This window comes from Mastacembelus armatus, chromosome 15, assembly GCF_900324485.2.
Source record: "Mastacembelus armatus chromosome 15, fMasArm1.2, whole genome shotgun sequence".
In the NCBI taxonomy this organism is placed as follows: Eukaryota; Metazoa; Chordata; class Actinopteri; order Synbranchiformes; family Mastacembelidae; genus Mastacembelus; species Mastacembelus armatus.
The window spans coordinates 17,429,487-17,454,056 of NC_046647.1; the positions used below are offsets into that span (position 1 = coordinate 17,429,487).

Consider the following 24,570-nt stretch of genomic DNA (forward strand, 5'->3'; position numbering starts at 1 on the left):
AACACCACTTCTGACTGATAATTACTTGAAACAAAATGAAAGTGGAAGCATTTTTATACAAATCTATCTTTTGATTAATCAAATGAATGTATAGACCCGAACAACACGGCATAAACCACCACATGTACTAACATTTGTGTAGTGGTGAATATGTACAATAGAACTGATCTGTTTAAGCAATGTCTGAAACAAATGTCTCTTATTTTCAGTTTAAAAGTTATTAAATGAAACTATTAGACCGCTTGTGTGTAATTCCCTCTGTGGGCGCTAGGTGTCGCTGTTGCGCCGCTCTGACGCATGGAATCGGACAGGTTGCATATGTGCACCTTTTTTACACTTTTCCACAGAACTGTCCCTGCGCGGCCTGGATCTGATCATACACCTGAAAACAAGAGTGACAGTGAACCGGGGACCGCGTCATCAACAAGTAACGACGAGCCGGTGGTGACGGCAGCGGGCTGTCCGGTCCGGAGCCTGGTGTGGCGGACACAAAGACGCAGAATTGAGCGCGTCGGGAGGGCGGGTCACCTGTGACGGCAAATGTGTGGAGAGGAGCTCCGAGTCACTATTGGTCCTGTGGGTGTTTGTATGTGTGTGACCGAGTGCGTTTAAAGTCCAGTTGGATTATCTTCAGCTGAAGGAAACGCGTATATCCTTCTCTCCGAGGAATTTGTACTTGATTCAGGTAAGACACGTTGAACATTACACGAGTTGCAATAAAAGACTTTCTAATAGTGACTTTATGTTGATACGCATTGTCCTGTGGTCCAACAGTCATAGTCAGGATACAGTTCAGTGCCGTCGGGTGATATACAGTTATGCAATGGTCCTGTTCAGGTTTGTCAGTTCTCTTGTGTAATAATATTCTCCTGGACAATATGTGCGTCTCGTTGTGAGTTGTTTGCCTGTGAGCTGTGTGCCTGCTCCTCCATATTAGTCCAGTTCAGGCAGGTGTTAAGATATCACCGACTGTGGCACGAATTGGCACCATAAATGTGCGTAAACCTGCGCGTCCTGCCTCTCTTTACTGCATTTCTGCGTTATATCCCATCTGGGGTCCGCGGTAGTGAGGCGACGTTCAGTCCTGTCAGGTTTCGACAGGGACGTGGACCACTTGCACAACATGTGAAGTGAAGACCTGCAGCCTCTCAGTGCAGATGGATAACATATGAGAAGGTGCCAGCTGTGCGGCTCTGATTAGAGTGAAATGGCTGCAGACACACGGTGCTGATGTTCCAGGTGCTTAAAGAGCGATTGCTCTGTTGAAGGTGGATCATCATCCTGCTCTTTAGCTGTGATCTAATCATCAGACTCCCAGTCAAACCCATACAGGCCTAAATCCATTCAACCTACTTTTCTACCTGTTTGCAGTTTCCTGACTTAGCAGGATGCTATGAGGAAGATATTAAAAATTATGGGCATTTAAAGCAAAGTGAGTGGGAGACATTGATGTTGTCTTCTCACTGTTTTCTATTCCATCCCATTCCTCAAGAGACAGGTCAACTCTGTTCAACTCAGATGTTTGCGATTGATTATAACCACGCTTTTTATTTTTCTTCACCAATGTTTTTAGTTCTGATTAGCTCAGTATCCTGCTGCAGCTTGTCATGAAGGGTTTTTAATAAGTCAGATCAATAAACAAAACATGATTTCACTCAGGACTGATTTCTTCAACTACACCTACACTGCAAACCTAAAGAAAGTTTTTTTTTTATATTGTTCATATACAGTATCATTTTACTGTTCCTCTGTTTCTGTTCCTGATGGTTTTCAAATTTTTCCCCTTTTTGAGGGTCGGAATATTGACAGATGGTGTTGGAAGAGGAAGCATTTTGATGCACAACTGGGATTTTGGGTTATTTACTGTAAATACATTTTAACTAACTTGGGAGGTTTTGTTGTTACAAAACAATTTTATACAAGCCTGAATGGATTTTGTTTGGATCTATGGTTTTGAGAATGTAAACGTCTCCTCAGAAAGCACCAAGTGTAGACTTAAAGACCCAGTGATGCATTTGGAGTGCTGCTAAGCCTGAGAGAGCTTGTGTTATGCTCTGTTATAAACGATGGTAAATAACTTGACTAATGTGCTGACCATACACAGCTTTGTCTGTCGTGTTGTCGGTTTAAAGAGCGCAGACACAGATGATGCTGCAGTACTAAGAATAAATAGAGTTCAGTTCAGTTGGCTTCCTTTTGTCTGTCTGGGAAACAAAAGCATTTCGAAGCAGTCGTTTTCTCAGTTGATGCACAGCTCAATGGCTTTGACTGTAATCTCTTTTTTCTCCATTTGTTCTCACACACACACACACACACACACAAACAAATCTGAGTAACAACAGTTTTGAGTCCTTTGGGACAATTGTCTGTTGACAGAGCTGTCACTGGAACTCTTGTATTCAGACAGGCTTATACTTAATATATATTACTTTATAGAGTAATTGCCTGATAAAATCCATTTCATGAATGAATGTCACGGGAGCGGGAACTGGCAGGGAGATCAGGGGGAAGACGGAATAGAAAGGTGAGGTTGTGAGGGGTAGAGTTACTTTGATTTCCTCTGGGTCTGCCTCATTTTATTTTCAACATCTCTCTTAAGCAGAGTCTCTTAAAGTTTTAAGTGGTGCGCTCAGTGGCCAATTAACAATTGAACACTTCTGCAGTCAGGATGTCCTGAGTTCTCAGAGCAAGTCCAGGATTTTACATGACATAGAACTTCGAATGTCATAATTACTGGATCTTCCCTCAGCTCTGCTGGACTTTACCATGGCATTCTACCTCCTTGCTGATTTCTCTCCCTTGTTTCACTTTTATCATATTCCACCTGAAAAGACTCCTCTTCCACAGGACTATAGGACCACATCAAGACCAGTGTGGCTGACAGATTGAAACGGCTTACACCCTGACATCCCATCTGAGTGGGTTAGTGTGCATGAGTCTGATAAATGACTTATAAAAGCCCTTCAGTGCACCTCCGATGTCACCCTTTTACAGGCTGGGAGGGCAATTGCCACATCTTTTCAGTGTTTGACAAGCCTCAGGAGAGGCAGCACATGGAGAGAAAAAAAATGGATCACTGAAATAATTGGTGTCCCTGAAGTACATTTGTCATATTGGGAGAAAGACTCACCTGTTGAAACCTATGAGCGGTTGTTAACACCCATAGTAAAAAGTAGCATTTTCCCCAAACGCTGCATTTTTGGGGCTCATTAAAGCAGCCTTGTTTTCACTGTGTGGTTTTAAGCATACCAAGTAGGTGTAAATGTTTCTCTCCCTCTGGAAGGTGTTTTTGATTCACATTTTCTACAAGTCACAGAGCATTTAGATCGATTTTGTTTTAATTTCACCCTAAGCCCAGTAGAAATCTATCCATCACTGTGACTGTTTAGGAGACTTTACTTTTATGTCATAGTTTCTAAAAGGACTCTTCCTTGCCAGTGTATTGTGGAAAAGTCCCTGACATCCATGACTTCACAGTTAGCGGCACCATAATAATGATTTTAATAGGCATCACTACCAAACAGCTGTTTTTGCCTTTTGCAAATTCCTTCTTTTCTCTGACCAAATATCCACAACCCAAATGTAAATTTAGAACAACACTTACAATAGGATTCATTTTCTAACTGATCGACTGATACTTTGTGACTTTGCCTTAAAAATAAAGAGGAATAAATGTTCAGTTTGATGTATCAAGATATGTATATGTACACTTATGCTAATTGTTTCACTTTTTTGCTTATTTATTACTGTTTGGCATCCAAGTGTGTGTGTCTGTGTGTAAATAGATCTACGTTAGTGTGTGTGTGTGTGTGTGCTAGTATGAGAAGGAACAAGCAGGCTCCCTGGACGCTCAGCTCTTTAGGGTGCTGGAGGCTTGCTTTGTTTAAGGGAAAGCACTAAAAGAGTGTGACTGTTTACATTTGGAACTGGGAAAGCATTTTAAAGACAGAGGTGGTGTGTGTGTGTGTGTGTGTGTGTGTGTGTGTGTGTGTGTGTGTGTGTGTGTGTGTGTGTGTGTGTGTGTTTGAAAGGCACAGAGAGAAAGAGAGACAAAGAGAGATGTCACCATTGCCCCAAATAAAGCTGGGTAATGTGGATGCTCCAGTGCCTGTCAGTGTTATTGGGTGCACTGGTTCATGTGATACACACACACACACACACACACACACACACACACACACACTGTCATCTCTCCCTCCTAAAGAGGCTCTTGTTTTGTCAGAACAGCATTGGCTTTCACATGCCAACACACACACACATCTGAGATGTTCAGAGATGATCATGTTTTTCCATATTTCCCCCTCCTGGATGTGACTCCTCTGAGGTGCTTCATCTGGTTTTGATACCTTATCGATCTGGATTGCTCCACACTGCTGTTTAATCCTCAAGTGTTTGCCTGTGATATCAGCACGTAGCACGGTTTGATAGTCATTGTTTGGTTAATGATCTTTTCACTCATGTGTTTAGACTAAGCAGCTCACTCACTACACACCGCAAGAGCTTGCAACACTGGAGACAGCCCGGTGTCACAGAGCACAATTGATTTCTAAAAGCACCCGATATTTTATCAAGCGCATGCACTTTGTGTCTCTTTCATATCTCTGTCGTCATCCTTGTGAAATCCTCCACATCAGCCTTTTTTATGTGTTTGGGCTTTGCCACTGAACTTCACTGGCTTCCCCTCATTTTCAACTTGTGCTCTGACTCTCTGTGATGTCACCTGTTCAGTCACAGTGCCCACACATGCAGCATTTTCTGTTTCTTCTGTCATAGACATGACTGCTAACACTTGGTTTTGTGCCTTTGTTTTCTTTTTTTTTTCAGGTTTCGTCAGTGCTATCAGTGAAAGAGGCTGCCTGCTTTCCTGCCAGTGTTCGCCCGAGCGTGTGGGTGTGTGCAGCGGTGTTTCTTAGTCGTAGTGTGACTATGTCTGTGTGAGTGCCTTTGCATGTGTATGCATATTGCACCGAGAGTGTGTGTGTGTCCCGCGAGACGCCGAGAGGGGATGCGAGGAGCCCGATCCTCGGTGCTGCAGCTCTTGCTGCTGAGCTGCTGTGTGTGCGCGTACCCGGTCAGAACCCCTCTGGACCTGGATGTGACTCCACGCATCACGGTGTTGAGCAGTGGTAAGCATTCATAGAAACACATGGAGGGTTTTGTTCCAAGTTCTGGTTCTGATGTGTGACATGTCCTCTTGTCAAGGGGAACAAAGCAGGAGATGTCTTAAAAATGGCAAAATAGTTGAAGATGACTCATATCTTTAATTTTAATGTATGTTTTATATTCAAACCAAGGCTCATTTGAAGGAAAATGTAAAAAAAAAAAAGTTTTTAAAAATGCTCCTTTTGAAAAGAAACTCTTTACATGCTTTCTCTGCAGTGTTGCAGTGTTTATCTGCAGTGTTGCAGCTTCTGTCTTCTCTTTTTCTTTACCGACACTTTCCCTTATTTCTCCTCTGCCCTCGATCCCTCACTATCTTATTATCTCCTGCCACAGTTGCTTTCTCTTTTCCCCTCACTTTCCTTTCACTCCTCTAAATTTCCGCGTCCTGTTGCACACCAACTTTCACATACATTCACTTGCCTCTAGTCATTTTTCTCACCTGCCCCTTCTGTTAAACATGACTTTATAAAAGAGACAGTGATTATTAATCATTTGCCTTGTGTGAGTCATGGCATGTAGCCTGAGGTGCCACATAGACAGAGGCATGTCAGTGAAGTGCTCACATTTGGATCCCTGAAGAGCGTCCGGGGAGACTGACATCACTGTAGGTAGCAGAGAAGCACCGTAACCATGACAACTGTTGTAGTATGGCAGAAGACAGTCGTATACAGTGTTTTTCTTTGTGCATGTGTGGGCAAGTGTGTGTATCTCCTTTAAGCGGCACTGTTATCTGATCCTGTACTTTATTTGTTGATACACCGACGTGTGAAAGAAATTTTCTCACGTCTCCGTTTTCACTCGCAGGAATTTGCTTATAAGATTTTCTCGTGCTGTAGAACAATATCCCTCCTCTCTGGTTCTCCTTTTCCAAACAGTTGTCTTTCTCACACTAAATGCCCTGCTTTGTTTCACTCGTACTCTCCTTGCTATGAACCTCTGTTGATACTTTTATCTCGGCTCCTGTAAATCATCAGTTGGTGGTCAAGCCTGCCCGCAGGTACACAGCTGATGAACCTGTCTGCTGCCCTGTGACTCTCTCTTCCACTCTCCCACCTCTCTCATCCTTCTTCCTTCCTTTGCACTTCATTTCCATCTGTTACTCCATTTATGCTTCATTAGTTTTTTTACTTCTCACAGCTGCACTTCCCTTTTTTTAATTCCCTTCTCTTCTCTTTTACGTCTTGTCTTTGTTACTTGAGCTTCCCTCCTCCTGATGAGAAGACGTCGAAGTGCAAACTTACCACTAATCCCTTTAATCTCTGTGTTTCTTAGCAACCTAAAGGCAAAGCCTCCAAATGTGTGCAGGGCAGTGGAATCACACATGCATGCACGCAAGCACAGGCAAAAACTCTCATACCTTGGTTCTCTCCTCTTTCCACCTTTTTTTCCCCTTAAACAAGGTTACAGAAATGATTTGGGTCATTAAGCGTTATTAGGATGATAGTTCCATAACTGAAGGGCTGAAAGCTGCAAAGCCAGAGGGAAAAACACACGTATTGCAACCTGCATTTGGCATCAATTAAAGTGGATTCAACTTTGTTTATTCAGTACCAACTGTCGGTCCTTTCACATGTTGGAATAGCTGAACTGTAAACAGGTCAGTCACGTGACTGGGAATTTCTATGAAATGCTGCCACGTCACAGTCTGACACGTAGACTCTGAGTGATTGTGTTTATGTGAATCTTTTTGTGTGTGTGTGTGTGTCCCTGAACAGTGTGTACTGTGCTGATCAGCTGAGGTCCCTCTGACCTTCTTTCACAGCCCCCCCCCCCCCCCCCCCCCCTCATAGAATACAGAATACGTCTGACATTATCTTGTAAACTAACACTAAAATGTGCTGTGAGATGTATGTAAGTACAGGTCAGTAATTACCGCTCTGCAGCTTTACTCTCTCAGCAACGTCAGCAACGTTGTTTTGAGTTACCTGGCTGCAGCTGTCAGGCCCTCACACACACACAGAGGGTATTTAGTGTACTCATTCTCAGATTACACCGAGGGAACTTTGAGGCATCGTCTCTGTTATAATGCATTGTCTTCACCCACAATGAAAGGCTCGTACCACATAGGAAGTTATTGTTCTGAAAATCCCATAGAGGTAATACACTTCTTCCTCCTGCTGAGAATGAGGGAAGAAAAGCAGACACCTGATCGCCCAGGAGCAGTGTGGAGTGGGAACTGACTGCTGCTGCTGCTGAAGTGAGCAGAGTGGATTGTGTTTTGCAGTGGCTGATAGGAATCTTAATGACATCTTACTTGATAACCGTGCAGTCTTCAGGGGGAAGTCGGTTGGCTGAGGATGCAGGAAGTCTGACACATTTGTCTTTGGCACTGTAAAGCTAGTATAATCATTAGTAGACATGGAGTGTGGCTTGCTTTCAAGTTTCTCTGGTTTAATTGCTGTCAAAACTCCACCCAGGCTGATTGTAAAACCGGCTTAACGTCACGCATGTCAGATAACTTAATCAGACATTCAGTTACAACTTTGCTGCTATTTTTAACAGTACTGTTTCCTCACAACACCACAGTTGTCTCGTGGACTCATTATTGTAGTTAAAACATGGCTAAAGGTTGTTGGTATTTATGTGAGTGTGGGTTGACAGTGGTGTCAAGTTAACCGAGCTAAATGGAGCCCTGGGAGGTCATATGTTTTGAGCTTACATAACACTGTGACATCTCTGTCTTTGTGACTGACTGCAGCAAGAGACCTTATGACATTTTTTGTGAGTGTGTGCGAGCTGTGTGTTTCTTTGCTGAGTGTTTGTATGACTGAACCTCATCAGTATCTTGTCTTGTCAAACAGATGCATCCCAATATAGCCCGGAGAACCATATGGGGAACGTACACACAAAGCTGAAAAACCTCAAGCTGCTGAAACTGACTTTTAAGCAGATTTTCTTCTGTTTTGACTTGATTAGAACGAGATTTCATTATTGATAATTTCAGCCTTATAAATGAACAAAGGCAAGTCAGTAGATTTATAGTAACAAAAGAAATGTCTCCTAAAACTATACATCTGTCAAAACCCAGCTATTGATGTCACACTTTTTACTGTGTATTCTTTTCTATTTTTTCTATTTCTATTTTTGACAGCACAGAAGGAGCTGTGAAGACAGAGATCTTCTGTACAGCTACAGTACAGTAGAGTTGAATCAACCTAAAAATAATCTCAGTTTTGAAAGTGAGGACTTAAGAATCAAAGAGCAAGAGATTCGTCTTAATATTGCGCAGATGCTCAACAGTCACAGATGATGAATAGAATTTCCATTTCTCCCTTTATTCACATACTGTCAGGTTTGATTGAAAAAACCATCTCTTTTCTGCTTTTAATATGCCTCAGTGATGGTAATAACTGTGTGCACTTTAGGGAGCTTTTCAAAGGTATTGAGCCAGATGTGCTAGTGTAGGTACATTCAGCAGCATGTTTTTGTTTTTCTTCATTATTTCTTGTTCAAATTATCACTTAAAAATCCAGATGGCAATAGAATCTGTATGTATTTGCATGTATACAATACCATAATCAGTCGGTCAGCCACAGTCGGTGGTACTACAGAGGATAAACAATTCTCCTGGACTGTTTGAGCAAATATGAATGTGAAAAGAGGATGTGGAAATAGCAGTGAACAGTGTTTCTGTTGATACATGTTCAGGTTTTTAATGTTCGTAGTCACATATGTTACAGTCAAGCTATTTCCACTGCTACTGATAACACCAGCTGAATTACATTACAATAGCAAAGGAGTTAACCTGCTTTTATGCCACTGTCGTGATGTATTTTAAAGGACATTACAAGAGGTTTTTCATAAATCATCAAATCAAAAAACAATGAGGGGGCTAAAAAAGGTGACCTTTATTAACAACCAGTCCTCTCCTCTCTTTCTTCTCCTCTCTATCCTCAGGTCTCCAGGGCTGCAGGCGTTTCCAGTCCTCTGCAGTCAACTACAACACCATGTTACTGGAGGCTGACAGCGAGCGCCTCTATGTCGGGGCCCGTGGGGCTGTATTTGCTCTCAATGCCTCTGATATCTCAGCGAGCTCTGCTCTCACTGTGAGTCTCTTTGTTCCTCGGCTGCTGCTGCATGTGGTTTTTCCTCAACTGACATATCTTCATCTGTGCCACACCTTCATTTGCATTGTACATTGCAGGAACTTTTTGAGGCAGCAGTATTTTATTTTGAGACAAAAGTATTTATTCCCACCATTGCCCCTTGTGCGTTTGGCACAGGAGATTCTTGGTGCATAAACTTACAATATTAATAAGAATTGTATTTGAAACCCATTTGACCCTGGGGTCTTTCCAGTGTGGAGTTTGCATGTTCTCCTGGTGCCTGCGTGGGTTTTTTTCCCAGGTACTTCAGCTTCCTCCCACAGCTCAAAGACATGCAGTTTGGGGTTAACTGGTGACTATAAATTGCCTGTGAAATGTGGGTGTTTGTGTTGGTCCTGTGATGGACTGGTGATCTGTCCGGGGTGGGCCCTGACTCTTTCCCAGTCTCAGCTGGGATTGACTCCATTATAGCTAACACTGCAGGTTAATATATTGCTTGATGTGTAATTATGATCTCACCCATTTTCTGTTCTAAACATTTAAGCTACAATCCACACCAAGTGTTTGATACTGTTAAAAGCATCTGCCCTCCATTAGTCATCTATCTATATAGTATTTTGTATCATCAGTGCATCATCTGCCACCAGTCCTGGTTAACTACGAGATTCCAGATGGCACAAATATGGACAATGCATTCACAGGAAACAACATGTGCATGTGCATAAGTCAAGTAATGACATAATCCAGAATAGAACTTGTATTTACTTCAGTAACAATACAGTATATCCACAGCGAATTACAAATGGCAGCTGTAGAAAGTGTATTTTCTGCCTACAATTCTTGATAAATGTGTCTTTTCAAAGAGAACTGGTTAGATATTCTCACCAGTTCTTCAGGTGTCAACTAGAACTAGAAATCTTAAGGATTATAACTTTTAAATGATGTCTTCAACATTGTCTATTTCTGTTTCAGCAATGTGGCTGTCATTAACTCTTGCCCTCAAACCTTTGCATGTTGCACAATAATGTTATCAAGTTCACTGTCTCTTTAACTACTCACAGAAGCTGAAAACCTCCCTCTGTCCCACTGCCTTGCTGGGGTGTTACTTATCTGGTGACAGTTTGACATTAGGCTGCTCTGCTAATTATGTTAATTGAGCAGTGGTGTCTGTCATAGGGTATAATTACTTTGACTTTGTTTTTGTGTGTATAGTATGTGTGTGTATGTAGTATTCCCTCACAACCTCTCCTCCATCTGAATCTAAACCTGTTAAGTCAACTTTCTTTCTTTGTTACATAAGAGCAGCTGCTATTTAACAATATAGTAAAATCAACTTCTGTGTAGGTAAAATTCCTAATATATCAAGTATAGCAGCAAAAATCTATTGTTCTTCATCTATCTGTTGTCACATCTGGTATTTTTGCTGATATTTATGCATTGATTAAAAAAGAACAATGGAGCTGTTTGTGGTCTCCTTCTGTCTTAGTGTATGTTCTGTGGTGTGTTATAGATCGAGTGGGAGGCATCCCCCGAGCAAAAACGTCAGTGTCTGCTCAAGGGAAAAGACAATAAGGTAGGCATTAAATGTTTCTTTCTCCCTCAGTCATTTGGTTTCATGGTTTTGTGTTTGGTTCTCTCCAGTGTATTAATATTTGTAACTTTGCTGTGATTTATTTTTTTCTCTTCCTCTTCCAGACGGAGTGTTTTAATCACATCCGCTTCCTCCAGAGGTTCAACTCGACACATCTCTACATGTGTGGGACTCATGCCTTCAGACCACTCTGTGCATATATAGTATGTTCAATTCAATTAATATTGAATTTCGTCTCATAGCAATGCAAGGTAACTAAATGTCTTCGTCTTCACCCAAATGTTTTCCCCCCGTACAGAATGAGAAGACGTTTGTGATGTCCTCTCAGCCAGAAGAAGGCAGAGACAAATGTCCTTATGGACCAACAACAGGGTACACTGCCCTCATCATAGGTAAGGCCCTTTGGCAGTTGGTGGTCACTTCCGGAGCTTCATTCACCAATTAAATGACCTGATATACTTTTTTTCCTCCAGACCAGGAGATGTATACAGCTTCCCAGTTTGAGTTTAGGAGCTTTCCAGATATCCGCCGCAACTCACCGTCTCCCACACTGAAGACAGAAGATGCCCCCACACGCTGGTTAAACGGTGAGTTAATCTCCTGGAATGATAAAACCTCATTAACATGTTTGGATGGCAGGGTGGTCCGGGTGGTCAGAGCATCCATCCATCAACCGGTTAACACCAGGTTAAGCCTCCATACTCTGTCATCTAGTCTGCTGAAGTAGCCTCAGCAACTATTTCTCTATCGGCTTCAGTGGATCAATAATGCATTCATTTGCTTTCTTTACATTGTTCCGCTCAAGGCATTACAACTTACCCTGTTAGTCTCAATCTGTTAGTCCACACTTTGTTTCAGACAATAAAACACTCTTAACAACTCCTGCAGGGATTTCCATGACGGTTTGGAAAGATGTTTGTTGTTCCCTAACAAACCATTATTCTAATGATCCTCTGGTACCACCATCAGGTTAACATTTTCTGGGTTTGAGTAAAATATCTTGACATATATTTGGTTTGTCATGAAATCTGGTACTGATATTCTTGATCCCCTAAGAATAAAGGTTTTTTTATCTAACCCTAACTAAGATGATTGATTTCTCAAGAGAAAAAGAACCCTGTATGACTAAATGTATCTCTGTCTCCTCCATGCAGAGGCAGATTTTGTGGGATCAGCACTTGTGAGGGAGAGTTTGGGCAGCAGCACTGGTGATGATGATAAGATCTATTTTTTCTTCACTGAGAAGAGCCAGGAGCAGACGACATCCTACAGCCACAGCAGGGTGACACGAGTGGCTCGGGTTTGTAAGGTGAGAGCAGATTAGAAGAAGAAGCAGGAGATATTTTGCAGCTGGGAGTGAAGTTTTGCATCAGGCTTAAGTGAAAACTGTCTGCTGATGATGATCGGGAGGGGGGTGGAGTGGGGGGAAACTGTAACAGATGATGGGCTAGATGGGGAATGAATTTGTTACAAGGAACAAGTGTGATTAAAGGAACAGACTGTGCAGCTGATGTATGGGCTTCAGTGTGGCTTGGAAGGAGAGAGATGGATGACTGCAGTGGGGAAATAGACTGTTTAGCATCCTCTGCTGCCTAAAATGTGAATAAATTAAATTTCTTGCTGCCCAGGAAGGAGTTAAGAAGAGCGAGCCAACAGCTCAGTGCAATAATCTTGTTGTTTTCTCCAATGGCACCTTAAAATGTAGTCAGCTCAAACTTATCTCTTGAAGGTTTGGCAGCATATTTGTTTTTTCATTGTAATAGAAATATCTTGTGGCAGCATGTGTGACATTTGCAATTTGCCACTGGCTGAATACATTTATAAGTTAAAGAATCACGGCCTTGAGTGAAGCTTTTCCATTGTGAAATGTTTTTTTTGGATCAAGAATGGGTGTTGAGATGCATCTTCAACAGCTGTGTGTGTGTGTGTGTGTGTGTGTGTGTGCGTGTGTGTGTGTGTGTGCGTGTGTGTGTGTGTGTGTGCGTGCGTGCGTGCGTGTGTGCGTGCGTGCGTGCGTGTGTGTGTGTTACTTTCATATCCAGTAAGTATCTAAGTCCTCAGGACAACTACTGGTGACAAGCACACAGTCATGCAGAAACCTGGGGACTCTTACCCATTAAGTTTTTGAATGTATTATTATTACTCTCTTACCATCTGTCGTGCTCTTCAGGAGGTTCAGCGCCTCATGTGTGCCGCTTTTCTCCAGGCCTGTACCTCACATAAACTCTGCTCTCCTCCACCTGTCCTACCTCAGGGTGACCGGGGAGGCCGTTTAACTCTCCAGAAACGGTGGACATCCTTCCTAAAGGCCAGGCTTTTGTGCTCTCTGCCAGAGTACGACTTCCACTTCAACATGCTGCGCAGCGTGTTCGTCATGCCTGGCCACACACCACAGGACACGCTCTTCTATGGCATCTTTGGCCTGGAGTGGTGAGTGGGAACTTGTGTCTTGTTGAGATCTCAGACTGACTGGGGCTTTGAGGATGCAAATGCAAATGAGCGAGACAAAGATGAAAGGCAGGAATCGATACATCGAGACACACGAAGTAGACAGGAAGGGACGAGATGAAAGAGAGGGGCGAGACGGAGAGGAGAACTTTTCTGAAGAAACGTTGTGAAGAAGCTGGGTGGAGTTTTACAGCTGCCTGAGGAGCGAATACTAAAGCTGTTAATGTAGATGGATGAAGAAATTAAAGATATTCTACTCAAGACTTCAGTCATGGTTAATCTGATGCATGTGGATACTGCACTAACAGACAGTGTGGTTTAATTATTGAGCAGGTACTTTGTTAGAAATACAACAGAAGGGCAACTGGCGTTTCTGTTTATGACCGGGTCAATCAAACTTGTGTTGTTTTAATGAAAGTCAGTTGTGGCTGTTCCTTCTTTACCTTAATCTCTTACTAAACATCTCTGAAACCATTTTTTAGTTCTGTCCTTCCCTCCTACTCTTCCCAGTGATGCATGACTTCTAATCTGTTTCATACTATTCCTGTCAGCGCTGGTCCACTCCCTCCTCTGCTGTGCCTTCCTCCTAATTTGTGTCTTTGTATTGTTCCACCTACATGTAGGTGAGCCACTGATCTACTGTACTTCTACTGCTGTCTCTATGGCAACACTGGGTTTACTGCTGTTATTGTTCACGGCCTCTGCTCTGGTCTTCCTCACTCTGTTCGTGTGATGTCATCGTTAGGAAAAACGTGAAGGCATCTGCGGTGTGTCGGTTCTCTCTGTCCGAAGTCCAAAAGGCCTTTCAAGGACCTTACATGGAGAACCAGAACTCTGGCTTTAAGTGGAAGGAGTACACTGGAAAGATCCCCGACCCCCGACCTGGAACGGTAAACACACAGGCACACACATCCACATGCTCACTACTCCTCACTGAGTCTCGTAAACATTAAGAGGGAGGGAAAATGATGAGAGGAGGATGAGGATGAGACTCAAAACACAACCAGCTTATGTCCCTGAAATCCACAGCTTTGGCGGCAGTGGCTTAGTGCCGCATCCATGGCTGTGGCATCGTTAGCATGAGCAGACATCATCCACTGTAGTGTCGCTTCAAGACTTTGTGGGACTTAATTTTAACTTTGCTATTAAGCCGAAAAGAGAACTGGTCAAGTGCTTTAATTTGGAGGCGTGAAAGCCTCTTAGCAGAGTTAGATGAAGTCACTTGAAAAGGACAAAGAGAGAAGGAAAGTAGTTTCCTTAGTCAGGTGTAGAGAGAGCTGAGTCTCCCGCATGTCAGCACAAGCCAGCAGCTGACTGCACACAGGCTCATTGTAGTCTAAGTGAAAAGTCACATTTTCCCCAGATGCAATCTTCCACAGGCTCTCGTTTCTTCTTGATCCCATAATTTTCCCTGCAGACCACTAAGTCTCATGACATCCTCTCTCCCTTACACTATCTCTCTCTATTCAGAGACCTTTATTACGCATGAGCCAAAAATATCTCTGATTTCTCATCATCCCTCCTCTCATCTCTGTGGCTTCTTTTCCTGCAGTGTATAACCAACGCTCTGAGGGCCAGGGACATAAACGTGTCCACCTCCCTACCTGATGATGTGCTGGACTTTGTCAGGAGGCATCCACTGATGTCCCAGCAGGTCCAACCTTCAGACAAACGCCCCCTTTTGTTCAGGAAGACCACAGACTACACACACATGGCCGTACACACGAGCCAAGGCTTAGACGGGCAGATGTACCATATATTATATATGGGCACAGGTGTGTATGAATGTATGTCAGCTGTGCAAATGGTTATTTCAACAATGCATGCATAATTTGAGTAGTGTAACTTTATGTTTGCATTTGATATTATTCTGCCTTTAAGTGCTAGAACAGAGGTACGTATATTTTTGTAATTTATGACAGGTGATTTTTAGAGTGCAAGGCTAAAAATAAGTTTAGGAGCAATTTGGTGCTAGTGAGATACTGATTAGTTGGTGGTACTCATTTTCATATCATAGTGAAATGAGTGGAAAACACTAGTAGCCCACTACAGAAGATGAGAAATATACCTAAAAGTACATGCAACTAGTAATCTATGCAGTTTACCTGGTTACCATGACGGCAAGACTCCAGGTAGTTACTGCACTTTTTCAAGAAATTGCTTCTTCTAACTTCTCATAATTTTGACAGATTTTATTACCAGACCAACTATTTCCAGTCTAAGCTAACATAACCATCTACGGGCTGTGGCTTTGTGTATCGGAGTGGTGTAATTCTTCTGAATTTATTCTCATTCAGAAAACAAAAAAATGTGTTTCAAAAAATGTCAGACTAATTAATGTGGTAACAACATCAGCAATTTACAAAATGCATGAGACAACAAAAACAAAGATTTTGTTTTTTCTTGTACTAACAGGATTTCTGTTTGTAAGACAAGTCCACATCTTAAATGTCTGAACCTTTCTGAATAACTGTTATTCCTGCATTTCCATTCACAATCAAGAATCTTGCAACTAACGTCTCCATTTTGTATGCGCCACTCAGATGAAGGCTGGTTACACAAAGCCGTAGAGATTGAGGGTCAGCTGCACATTATTGAGGAGCTTCAACTGTTTGATGAACCACAGCCTGTTAACAGTGTACTGATATCTGCAAAACAGGTAGTGTATTCGAGCAGTACATGTACACATGAATATCTGAGGAGTAACCTGCCTCCTACAGTATCTAAATCTGCTCTCCTCCCCCAGATGAGCGTGTACGTGGGATCTCCATCAGGTGTGGTGCAGCTGTCGCTTTCAAACTGCCGCAGATACACTTCCTGCTATGACTGTATCCTTGCCAGAGACCCTCACTGTGCCTGGAACGGAGCCCAGTGCGTGGACATAATGACACACACAGACAGGTGGGTGCTGATGAGTGTGTGTGTGTGTGTGTGTGTGTGTGTGTGTGTGTGTGTGTGTGTGTGATTCGATCAGGTAATTATAGCGCTGCAGGTGCCCTTTAGTGTGTGTTGAATGGAATAACATCAAGTATCACTATGACCTGTCAAAGTGTCAGCTCCTGGAAATGTTGCATAATCACAATGCTGGCAGAAATGTTGACTGTGTAAACACAGCGTGCAGCTGTGTACCTGAAGTGTACTGATTAATCTGGACAGACGTGCTAACCCTGTTGAAAGATGTATGGAGGCATTAAATACTATGAAATATAGTGTAGCAAGAAAAAGAAATTTCAGAATATGTACCAAAAATACTGCATATTTTTTGTTACAGTGAATAAGTGTTTATTCGTTGCACTAATGTGTTTATTGTTATGTTTTCTCCCTCTCCACAGATCCACATTAATTCAGGACATCCAGAATGGCAGCAGGGGATGTGAGAACACACAAGATGGTATGAAGAAATCTCATCTGCTGCTGGTTGTTGTCGCTTTAAAAACAGTTTCCCTTCTATATTGTACATGATAAAAGGGAGATTAAAAATAGAAAATGTTGAGAAATGCATAGCTGTCATCTGATGGCATGAAGGCCTGTTTGAAAGTTGACTATGTGCACTGTGTTGGCAAAATCCTCTCCTCCCTTTTTTAATCACATTTTTGCCATCTCTGGAGACAAATCTGTTTGATATTCAAAGCAGGCAAATTTATTCTCTCACTTCAGTTTCAGATAAGATGCAGCAACTTTTGCCCTGTCTCCCTCTTCAAAGTGATATGACGCCAAAAATTAAAATATTTGTAATTGGAGTTTATTACCCAATAACTTCGAACAGCCTTTGATGAATTTAGTAGGTGTTAAAAACCAGACACAGACTAAGTTGTGAGTTTTGTGAGTTTTCCTGTTTTCCTTTCTCACTGTGTTAATGTGTGTGTTTCAGACGTTGCCCTCCGGTACCGCTCTGTGCGGGTGGGTGATGATGTGCTGCTGCAGTGTGAGCTCAGCTCCAACTTAGCGACCCCCATCTGGACTCTGGGTGGCCACGAGCTGCAGGGTTACGGCCTCAACTCTGGCTTCAGAACCGGCACAGACGGCCTGCTGATCATCGAGGCCCGGCAGGACCAGAGTGGGCTGTACAGCTGCTACTCCGTTGAGAACAATATCAAGGTCGCCATAGTTTCTTACAACATCACCATCTGCTTGGACCTGCCGCCTCCTCCACCTGTTGATATAACTGAAACCCTTTTCGACTTCCCTGCCACTCTCCAAGCATCCACTGAGCATCCATCCTCTGAGAGGCCTCCGCCACCACATCCAGGCCCACTCCTCCCTCACTCAGAGCTGCTCTCCCCAAGGAACATGCAGGCCATGTACCTGTCCCTCATCACCATCCTCGGAGGTCTGTGTGTGGTTCTCACTGTGGTCCTTGTCTATGTGGGATTCTGCCTGCGAGTGGGCAACAGAGGCAAGTACTCGCTACGCACTGCGGCTGCTGCCTACCCAAACAATAAGAGGCACAGCAGAAACAGAAAACAGCACAGAAGCTCCTCACACATGGAACTGAAGACCATCTCAAGCAACTGTAATGGCAACGGCATTTGTAACGGGGTTTCAAAGCAACATAACGCCGACATCCAGGATGGAGGCTTCCTCCAGATTGTCCCTGGTGAGGGTCACCCATCACCAAATAAGGAGCCTCCTCCCCCAGCCCCTCCCCTTCCTCCCACTGTACAACTTCCCTCTTCAGTATGTGACATCCCCAATGGTCTCTCAGCCACGCTGCCCAGCGTCCTGAGACGGATGAACAGTAACAGCTACATGCTACTGAGGCAGAGCGACTCTGAAAACACGTCACCGCTGTGCTACTCTTTTGCTGAGGAGCTCAACAGGATCTTAGAGAAGAGGAAACATACTCAGCTGCTGCCCAGGCCGGATGAGAGCTCTGTGTAGAGAGATGAGGCTCCCCCTGTGGTGGGAGGACTGCTGTGTTTTTACTGTACCTGGTGCTGAAGTGCCTGTCATATGACTCATTATCAAGGACTAAAGCAATGAGAGAGTCTTATCTACATTCTTTACTTTGGAGTCCACATTGAGACTTACTCTTGCTTTTTGAACCTTGATCTGTTTCTCAACCTTTATTGCCAAATTTCCCAACACATGACAAATGAGAATGAGGAATACCAGTGAAGGACATAAGCTGAAATTGTGTGTAATCTACCTCATCTCTGAAGATCATGTGTGGTCAGCCCTTTGTCTGATCTGAGATTAAGGGCTGAGCAGCAGAAAGGTCTCTGATCCACAAAAGCATGAAGTGCGATACACAGACTCCAATGAGGAGTCATGTGAAGATTTTTGCTGCGGAGTGGCCAAATTTGGCTCAATTCAAGCTGGAGGGCAACTAGACAAAGTTAGTTTGCACTGACGAGTATACAGATGGCCTATGCATTTTTAAAACATTCACACATTTTAAATATTGAGGGAATGGACGTGGTGGTTTGCAATGTTTTTTTTAATACTGACTAAATAATACACAGTAACGCATGATGGCATGGACTTCTTTACATCAGCCATCACATAACAGTGGTGAACTAATCATTATTTAATATGACTATTAATTATCATTTGAAGTTGTTATATTAACCAAATTGAAGATTTCTTAACTTGTGACATTGTTTGATAATTAATCATTAACAACATAATAAAACTAATTAGTTTATTAATGAATCACAATATTAAAATAATTCATTAAATCAGACACCTACTGGGAAAATTAACATTTTCTTGGCGTTTACATAATTTATGGTTAAAATTTTCATTATAATTACAATATTTGCCAAAATAAATGAGAATTGTCTAATACTCACAGTTCGTCATATATAAACCACTGCATAGTGATGTTTTTATGTTTCAAGTTATGTCTGCTACTAAAATTGCCAAGTGGCTAAACAGTAACTGCCATTATAGAGTCCATATTATGTATTTATTTCCCATAATATTAATTAATAAAAAAGAAAATAATGTTATTAAATTCTTAATACTTGAAGAAGTATTAAATAGTGATTATTTCACCAAGCATTAGTACACAACCTGAAAATATGACAGTGTTATTGGTTTTAATGCACTTTAAATGCTGGTTTTAAAGTACTTTGGGAAAGGTACTGAATGCTATTTTGGATTTTGACACTACAACCTTCAAAGTAGCAGCGGTGCTGAGGAGCTTTTTGATTGACCGCTTCTCTCAGCAGCGAAGGCCACAGCTGTATCTTTTGGACTTTGTTTGAAACAAGTGGATTAGAAGGAAAACACAGACTGTGTCTCATCTGAGCTCGGATCCATCGCTGAGTGACACCCTGCAAGAGACCATAACATAGAACGACAGACTGGGGTACAGCCAAAAGCATTCGAGGTAGATAGTTTTTCTATCTTACTGACTCATCTCATACACAGGCACTTTGCCAAACAAGCACTTAAAGGAATAGATCATGGAGTTAGAGTGCACGGTCAGTGTGCCAGTGTTTTAAAGATCGGTGTACAGATCACTGGGAGCACAGTGTTATCCCACAGTTTACTGGACTTAAATATGTTTGGAATATTGGGTTGTTATTAATTTCTGTAAGTTTAAAAGATGCACAAATGTCAGTATCTTAAGTAGTCTTATTCAGTATATGGCATCACACAAATCAACAGTCCGAGAGCCTAAATCATTTGTGAGAGGAACCCAAACAAGAAGAAGACATTAAAACAAACAAGGCTTAATTTCTAGAAATCTGAGTGATGGAGGAGCTTGGTGCTTGGCAATATCAGGCTGTCAGATTGGTTTTTGACATGGTGCTCGAACTACATCCAGAATTTGTTTTACTTTACTTGCATCACAGTTTTATCTGTACATGGCCATTATGTCTCTCAGCCTAACACACCATCTGTTTCATTTCCCTTATCAACGTACTCATTCTGCATCTCACTGTTCTTCTGTCAGAGAGCAGCTTTAATTAAACACTTGTCTTTTGACAAGTCTGACCTTATTGTCGAAAGGAGAGAAGCCACAGAGTGAGTTTTCCCGGAGATCTCCCCAGACATTTACACTCCATAACATTCTTAAACTTCCAATTATCACACCCTCAGACACAGGGTGGGGTTTTATATTTTATTATTGCACATTAAGAAATTAAAATGCAAACGCGACTCAAGTTCATGCCATATGCTTATGTGCGCGTACTGCTGGTCTGTGGTGACACAGTGGGAGACAGCGTATGTGCTGCTGCAAAGCACGACGCTCAAAGAGCCAAGCCTTCCAGTGGGTGGCGTTGATCAAAGACATGAAAAGAAAACGATGTAGATGCACACTTCACACTTTAAAAGCCCTCTGACCTCATTACAAACCACTAGACAATGAGCACATCAGGGGGTTCATTTGCCAAAAGCACATCAGTGTTGCTGGTATGTAAATACTTCCAGCTTTTTCAGTCCAGTCCAGCCCAGACTACATAGAGTCAGCTCTGATGCTGCTTTTAAAACAACAGTGCTGAAGTGGAGATACATGGCTGCCATTATTGCCTGAATATTTTTACTCTCCCTCTCTCTCTCTCGTTTGCAGGTCTGATGAGCACAGGTCAGTCTGAATATCTCTTAATTTCATTCTCGGGGATACTATCTGCCAACCAGCGTCAGATGGCAGGACCGGCTGCAGCGATGTTCCTTTAATGAGCAGTGAAATGAAATTCACCATCATTAGTTGACAGCGAAGCCAGAGGAGAAATAGAGGCTGGATAAGGGCTACAGCATGAAAGTCTCTGCACCTAGAGCACAGCTCTGCTTCCCCACAGCTGCAATGAAAACTGTTGCTGCAGTATCTTACCATGCAGCATTTTTTCTTCAGACAGAAGCTCTTTGTGTGTGTCCTTGCCTCTGTTTGATCCAAAGTTGTTAGACCAAACCTGATGTATGATGACCTTTTTCTCACACTAGCTGCATGAATTGTGTTTCAACCCTGCTGTTGTTTTTTAATTTAAGAAACCAACAATATTAATGAAAAATGCCATGGTTGATGTTTAAAAACTTCTTTCTGAGCCTAGTTAATTGCAAAACCAGTGGGAAAAAAAGAGGTATACTTATTTTGTCTCTTTGTTAATTGTGTTTTGGAGGTTATAGTCAGTGTGGCTGTTGAATTGCTATTTGTGAGACACCCTCTTGACACATGGGGTGGAGGAGGGGTGGGGTGGGAGTCACAATTTGCCTGTATTGCACAGAATGTGTTAGTAGAAGCACGGTAGTCAAAAGCATGTTCCAGCACCACTGAATTTAATATCAATAACCTACTAATGAGAGGAAAAACACAGCAGTTTACCTATTCACTATGATGCATTTAGGGTACCTGTCACTGCGTCTCTATATTCGTTTTTTTATCTATCTGCATGTTATGCCATGCTTGTACACAGCAAATCAGATTGTTTTTACTAAGGTAACACAAAGTATAACAGGGCAGTGTGCTCCATCACATTTCAGCCGTAATAAAACTTTGTACTCTGTCCGTCGCTTTCCTCATCATTGCTTGTGTATATTTACACAACTTCACCTTTTTTGCAAAGATGAAATAAATCTTCGCCCATGTCAAATTATTGGAGCACAGCCATGGTGTGTTATCAGAGGATGGACGAATTGTGTCAGGCGATTAATAATGCCAAGTGCTCAAAAAAAAAAAAAAAAAAAAAGAAAAAAGAAAAGGTGGCTGCCTTGTTGCTGGACGCAGGCCCGAGTTCCTGCAGAACGGCACAGACTGGTACGGAAAATATTGCTGGGAGGTTGATTAACCCAGGACTGGTTCACATCCAACAAGACAGTGCTGTGTGTTGAGAAAACCCAAACATGCAGACTAGAAGAATTGTTACCTCAATCAATGCAACGTTAAAAAAACAAAAAAATAAAACATCAATTTTTAATCTGAACCTTTTGAACTTATCTTTCAGAAATGCCACAGTCGATATACTACACCCACAGATTTTTCCATCACCCATGTGACCTTTTCACATGTTCCTGGGTGAGCAGGCAACACCCAGATTTCAGACAATAACTCGGTTGTTATGATATATTGCCGGCAGCACGACAGAACGCCCATAAATAGGACAGCATTGTTATGCACACGCAGACAAACACAGCCAAAGGGTGATTTGTAAAAGTACCTGGCACCTGCTGTGAGTACAGATTGATATGTGATTAACTTGCTGTCATGGCTGTTGTGTTATTTACGTAATTCTCCCTCAGTTTAATCAGGGTCAACAGGAAGAGCTTGTTCTGCCTTCTTGAGTGGCAGACTGGTATATCATCATGTCATTCACTTAAAATGCACATTTTAAAGAAAACACTACTGCTATGATAAGATTTATGGCATGACAAAAATATTGTCTTATTGTATGTTATGGAAACTGACGTGATAAAAACAGTGGCAGTGTAAGTTGAATGTTGTTGTGGACTGTAAGTACACAGACGAGGTGTATATTCTGGCGCAGGAGGTCTCAACATGTACGTCAGGGCTCCTGTGAGGGGTCGCAAGCTAAAAATCTCAAGGCTCATGAGATGATTTAAACTAGGCAAGAAAAAAACAGATCTGTGCTTCAAAAAATTCTATTCATTTTATTCTCTAAAGTTTGTTTTTGAGCCACACAATTGTGTTCCACCACTTTGGTCTGGATTCAAATTTCTCAGCATCTAATATATGGATTAGAACAACATGTTGACCACATGTTCATGAATCCCAGTGGATGAATCCTACGAAATTTACATGGGTCTTGATAAGAGTTCATATATATGTCAGCTACACTGACATATATATATGATCTGAATGCCAGCTCAGGTACCCTAAACTCAGATTAAAACATCTGCTCTATTCTTGGACAGGATTTAAATCTCAGATAAAAATGATTTCATCAGATCTTCATTCTTCCTTGTGAATCCAGGGTGTAGATATTTGATAAAGATCATCCCCAGAGAGACAGATGAAAGGGCTGTCAGTGACAGATGAGGATAAAAAATAGATTTTAGCTCGCAGACATCAATCATATCAAGGTAACCTTCAGTGAGACAGAGTAGAAAAAGGAGGTGCAGGAATTATAGCAGTGTACTTGATAGTTTCCGCCTCTTCTTTCTGCTCCTGTTGGCTCTTTCATCTCTGGTCTTCTTTGTCTCCTTTATTCGCTGTTCTTAATTTTGATGCAGATGTGAGAAGCAGTGATTTTGGGATTGTTGGAGAGCGTTTAATAAACAAGAATGAAACCGTGCATAAAACTGCACATATTAAATCACAGCCACACAAGCAGCTAATTCTATATGTAGAAGAACAAAAAGCAAAGACAGTGTAGTGGCTCACCTCTTTGTCATGCAGATACAATTTATCAATGGAATTAAACATACTGAGCTTTCTTCTGATGTAATGTTCCCTTCATTTCTTTCCCATTAACCTATCAACCATTCCCTATAGCTCACATTCCCAGACTGTCCGTTCAGTGTTTCAATCTTTGCTGCCCATATGATGCTGGAAATGTCAGACAGACAGAGATGTGGTATTAGAGTTTTGACAGTCAGGCTGAATTAGGAGGATCTGGAGTCTCAGTGAAGTACAGTACAGCTAAAGCTGCTGGGACAAGCGTGACAGAGTTGTTTTCAAGTCCTTCACTGTGGTCTCACATCTGAAAAATGGATACACAGAAGAAAAATCCAAATGTATCCATTCAGTCCGAAGACACTGATGGCATTCAGACTATAATGTTACATCTGTATGCAGCCAACAATCATCCATGTAAACTGGCTCATAATAATGTGCGATGCTGCTGACAGAAGCCTGTCTCTTAAGCTGACAAAGAGAAGTGTATCACACTGCACTTTTCTTCTCAAAAACAAACAGATACTGTTGCTGGTTCATGCAAACAAACATCTCCTTAGACTCCTCCCGGACCGGTTTGACAGCAGAAAAGCCACACGTATCCGCTGTCACACACTCCACACTCCTACATCAATCAACCTTCTATCTGCTTCCTCCATTCAGCCCGATCGACACTGTCTGTCACAGCTTCTTCAGATAAGCCCTGTCAGACTCAGACTCACATCTACAGATAAACCAGATAAACCTGTGAGTGGTGTTTGGGAAGCTCCTTTGAAAAGCTGGGTTCACAAAAATGAAAATAATTTCTGAATTAGCAATATGGTCTTTATGGCTTATTGGGCATATTGTAATGTACACCTGGATAAACCACTTTTGACTTTTGTTGTAGTCAAGCAGCAGCCAATTTTATGTGACTTTTTCCAGAGAGCAGCCAATAAAATCAATACAAAGGCAGCTTTTTTAAAACAAGTGCATTAAAAGATGCCCTGTGGTTTTCTGTTTATGCAGCAGGAGTGGAG

General features: G+C 42.1%; 1 protein-coding gene across 2 annotated transcripts; it reads left to right on the forward strand.

The window, feature by feature from the left end:
- Positions 1-550: 550 nt before the first annotated feature.
- LOC113132168 (semaphorin-4G-like) lies at positions 551-21,804 on the forward strand. Of its 2 annotated transcripts, XM_026310094.1 has the most exons (16): positions 551-685; positions 4,825-5,126; positions 9,061-9,209; positions 10,720-10,782; positions 10,905-11,003; positions 11,099-11,192; positions 11,274-11,387; positions 11,955-12,109; positions 13,055-13,230; positions 13,994-14,138; positions 14,801-15,023; positions 15,792-15,907; positions 15,995-16,149; positions 16,581-16,639; positions 17,120-19,585; positions 20,774-21,804. In XM_026310094.1, exons 2-15 carry the CDS (start codon positions 4,949-4,951, stop codon positions 18,127-18,129), a joined length of 2,736 nt encoding a protein of 911 aa, XP_026165879.1. In that variant the 5' UTR covers positions 551-685; positions 4,825-4,948; the 3' UTR covers positions 18,130-19,585; positions 20,774-21,804. The 2 variants fall into 2 exon arrangements, with proteins under 2 accessions (XP_026165879.1, XP_033181461.1); XM_033325570.1 differs by lacking the exon at positions 4,825-5,126 and having other exon boundaries at positions 637-685.
- Positions 21,805-24,570: the final 2,766 nt, after the last annotated feature.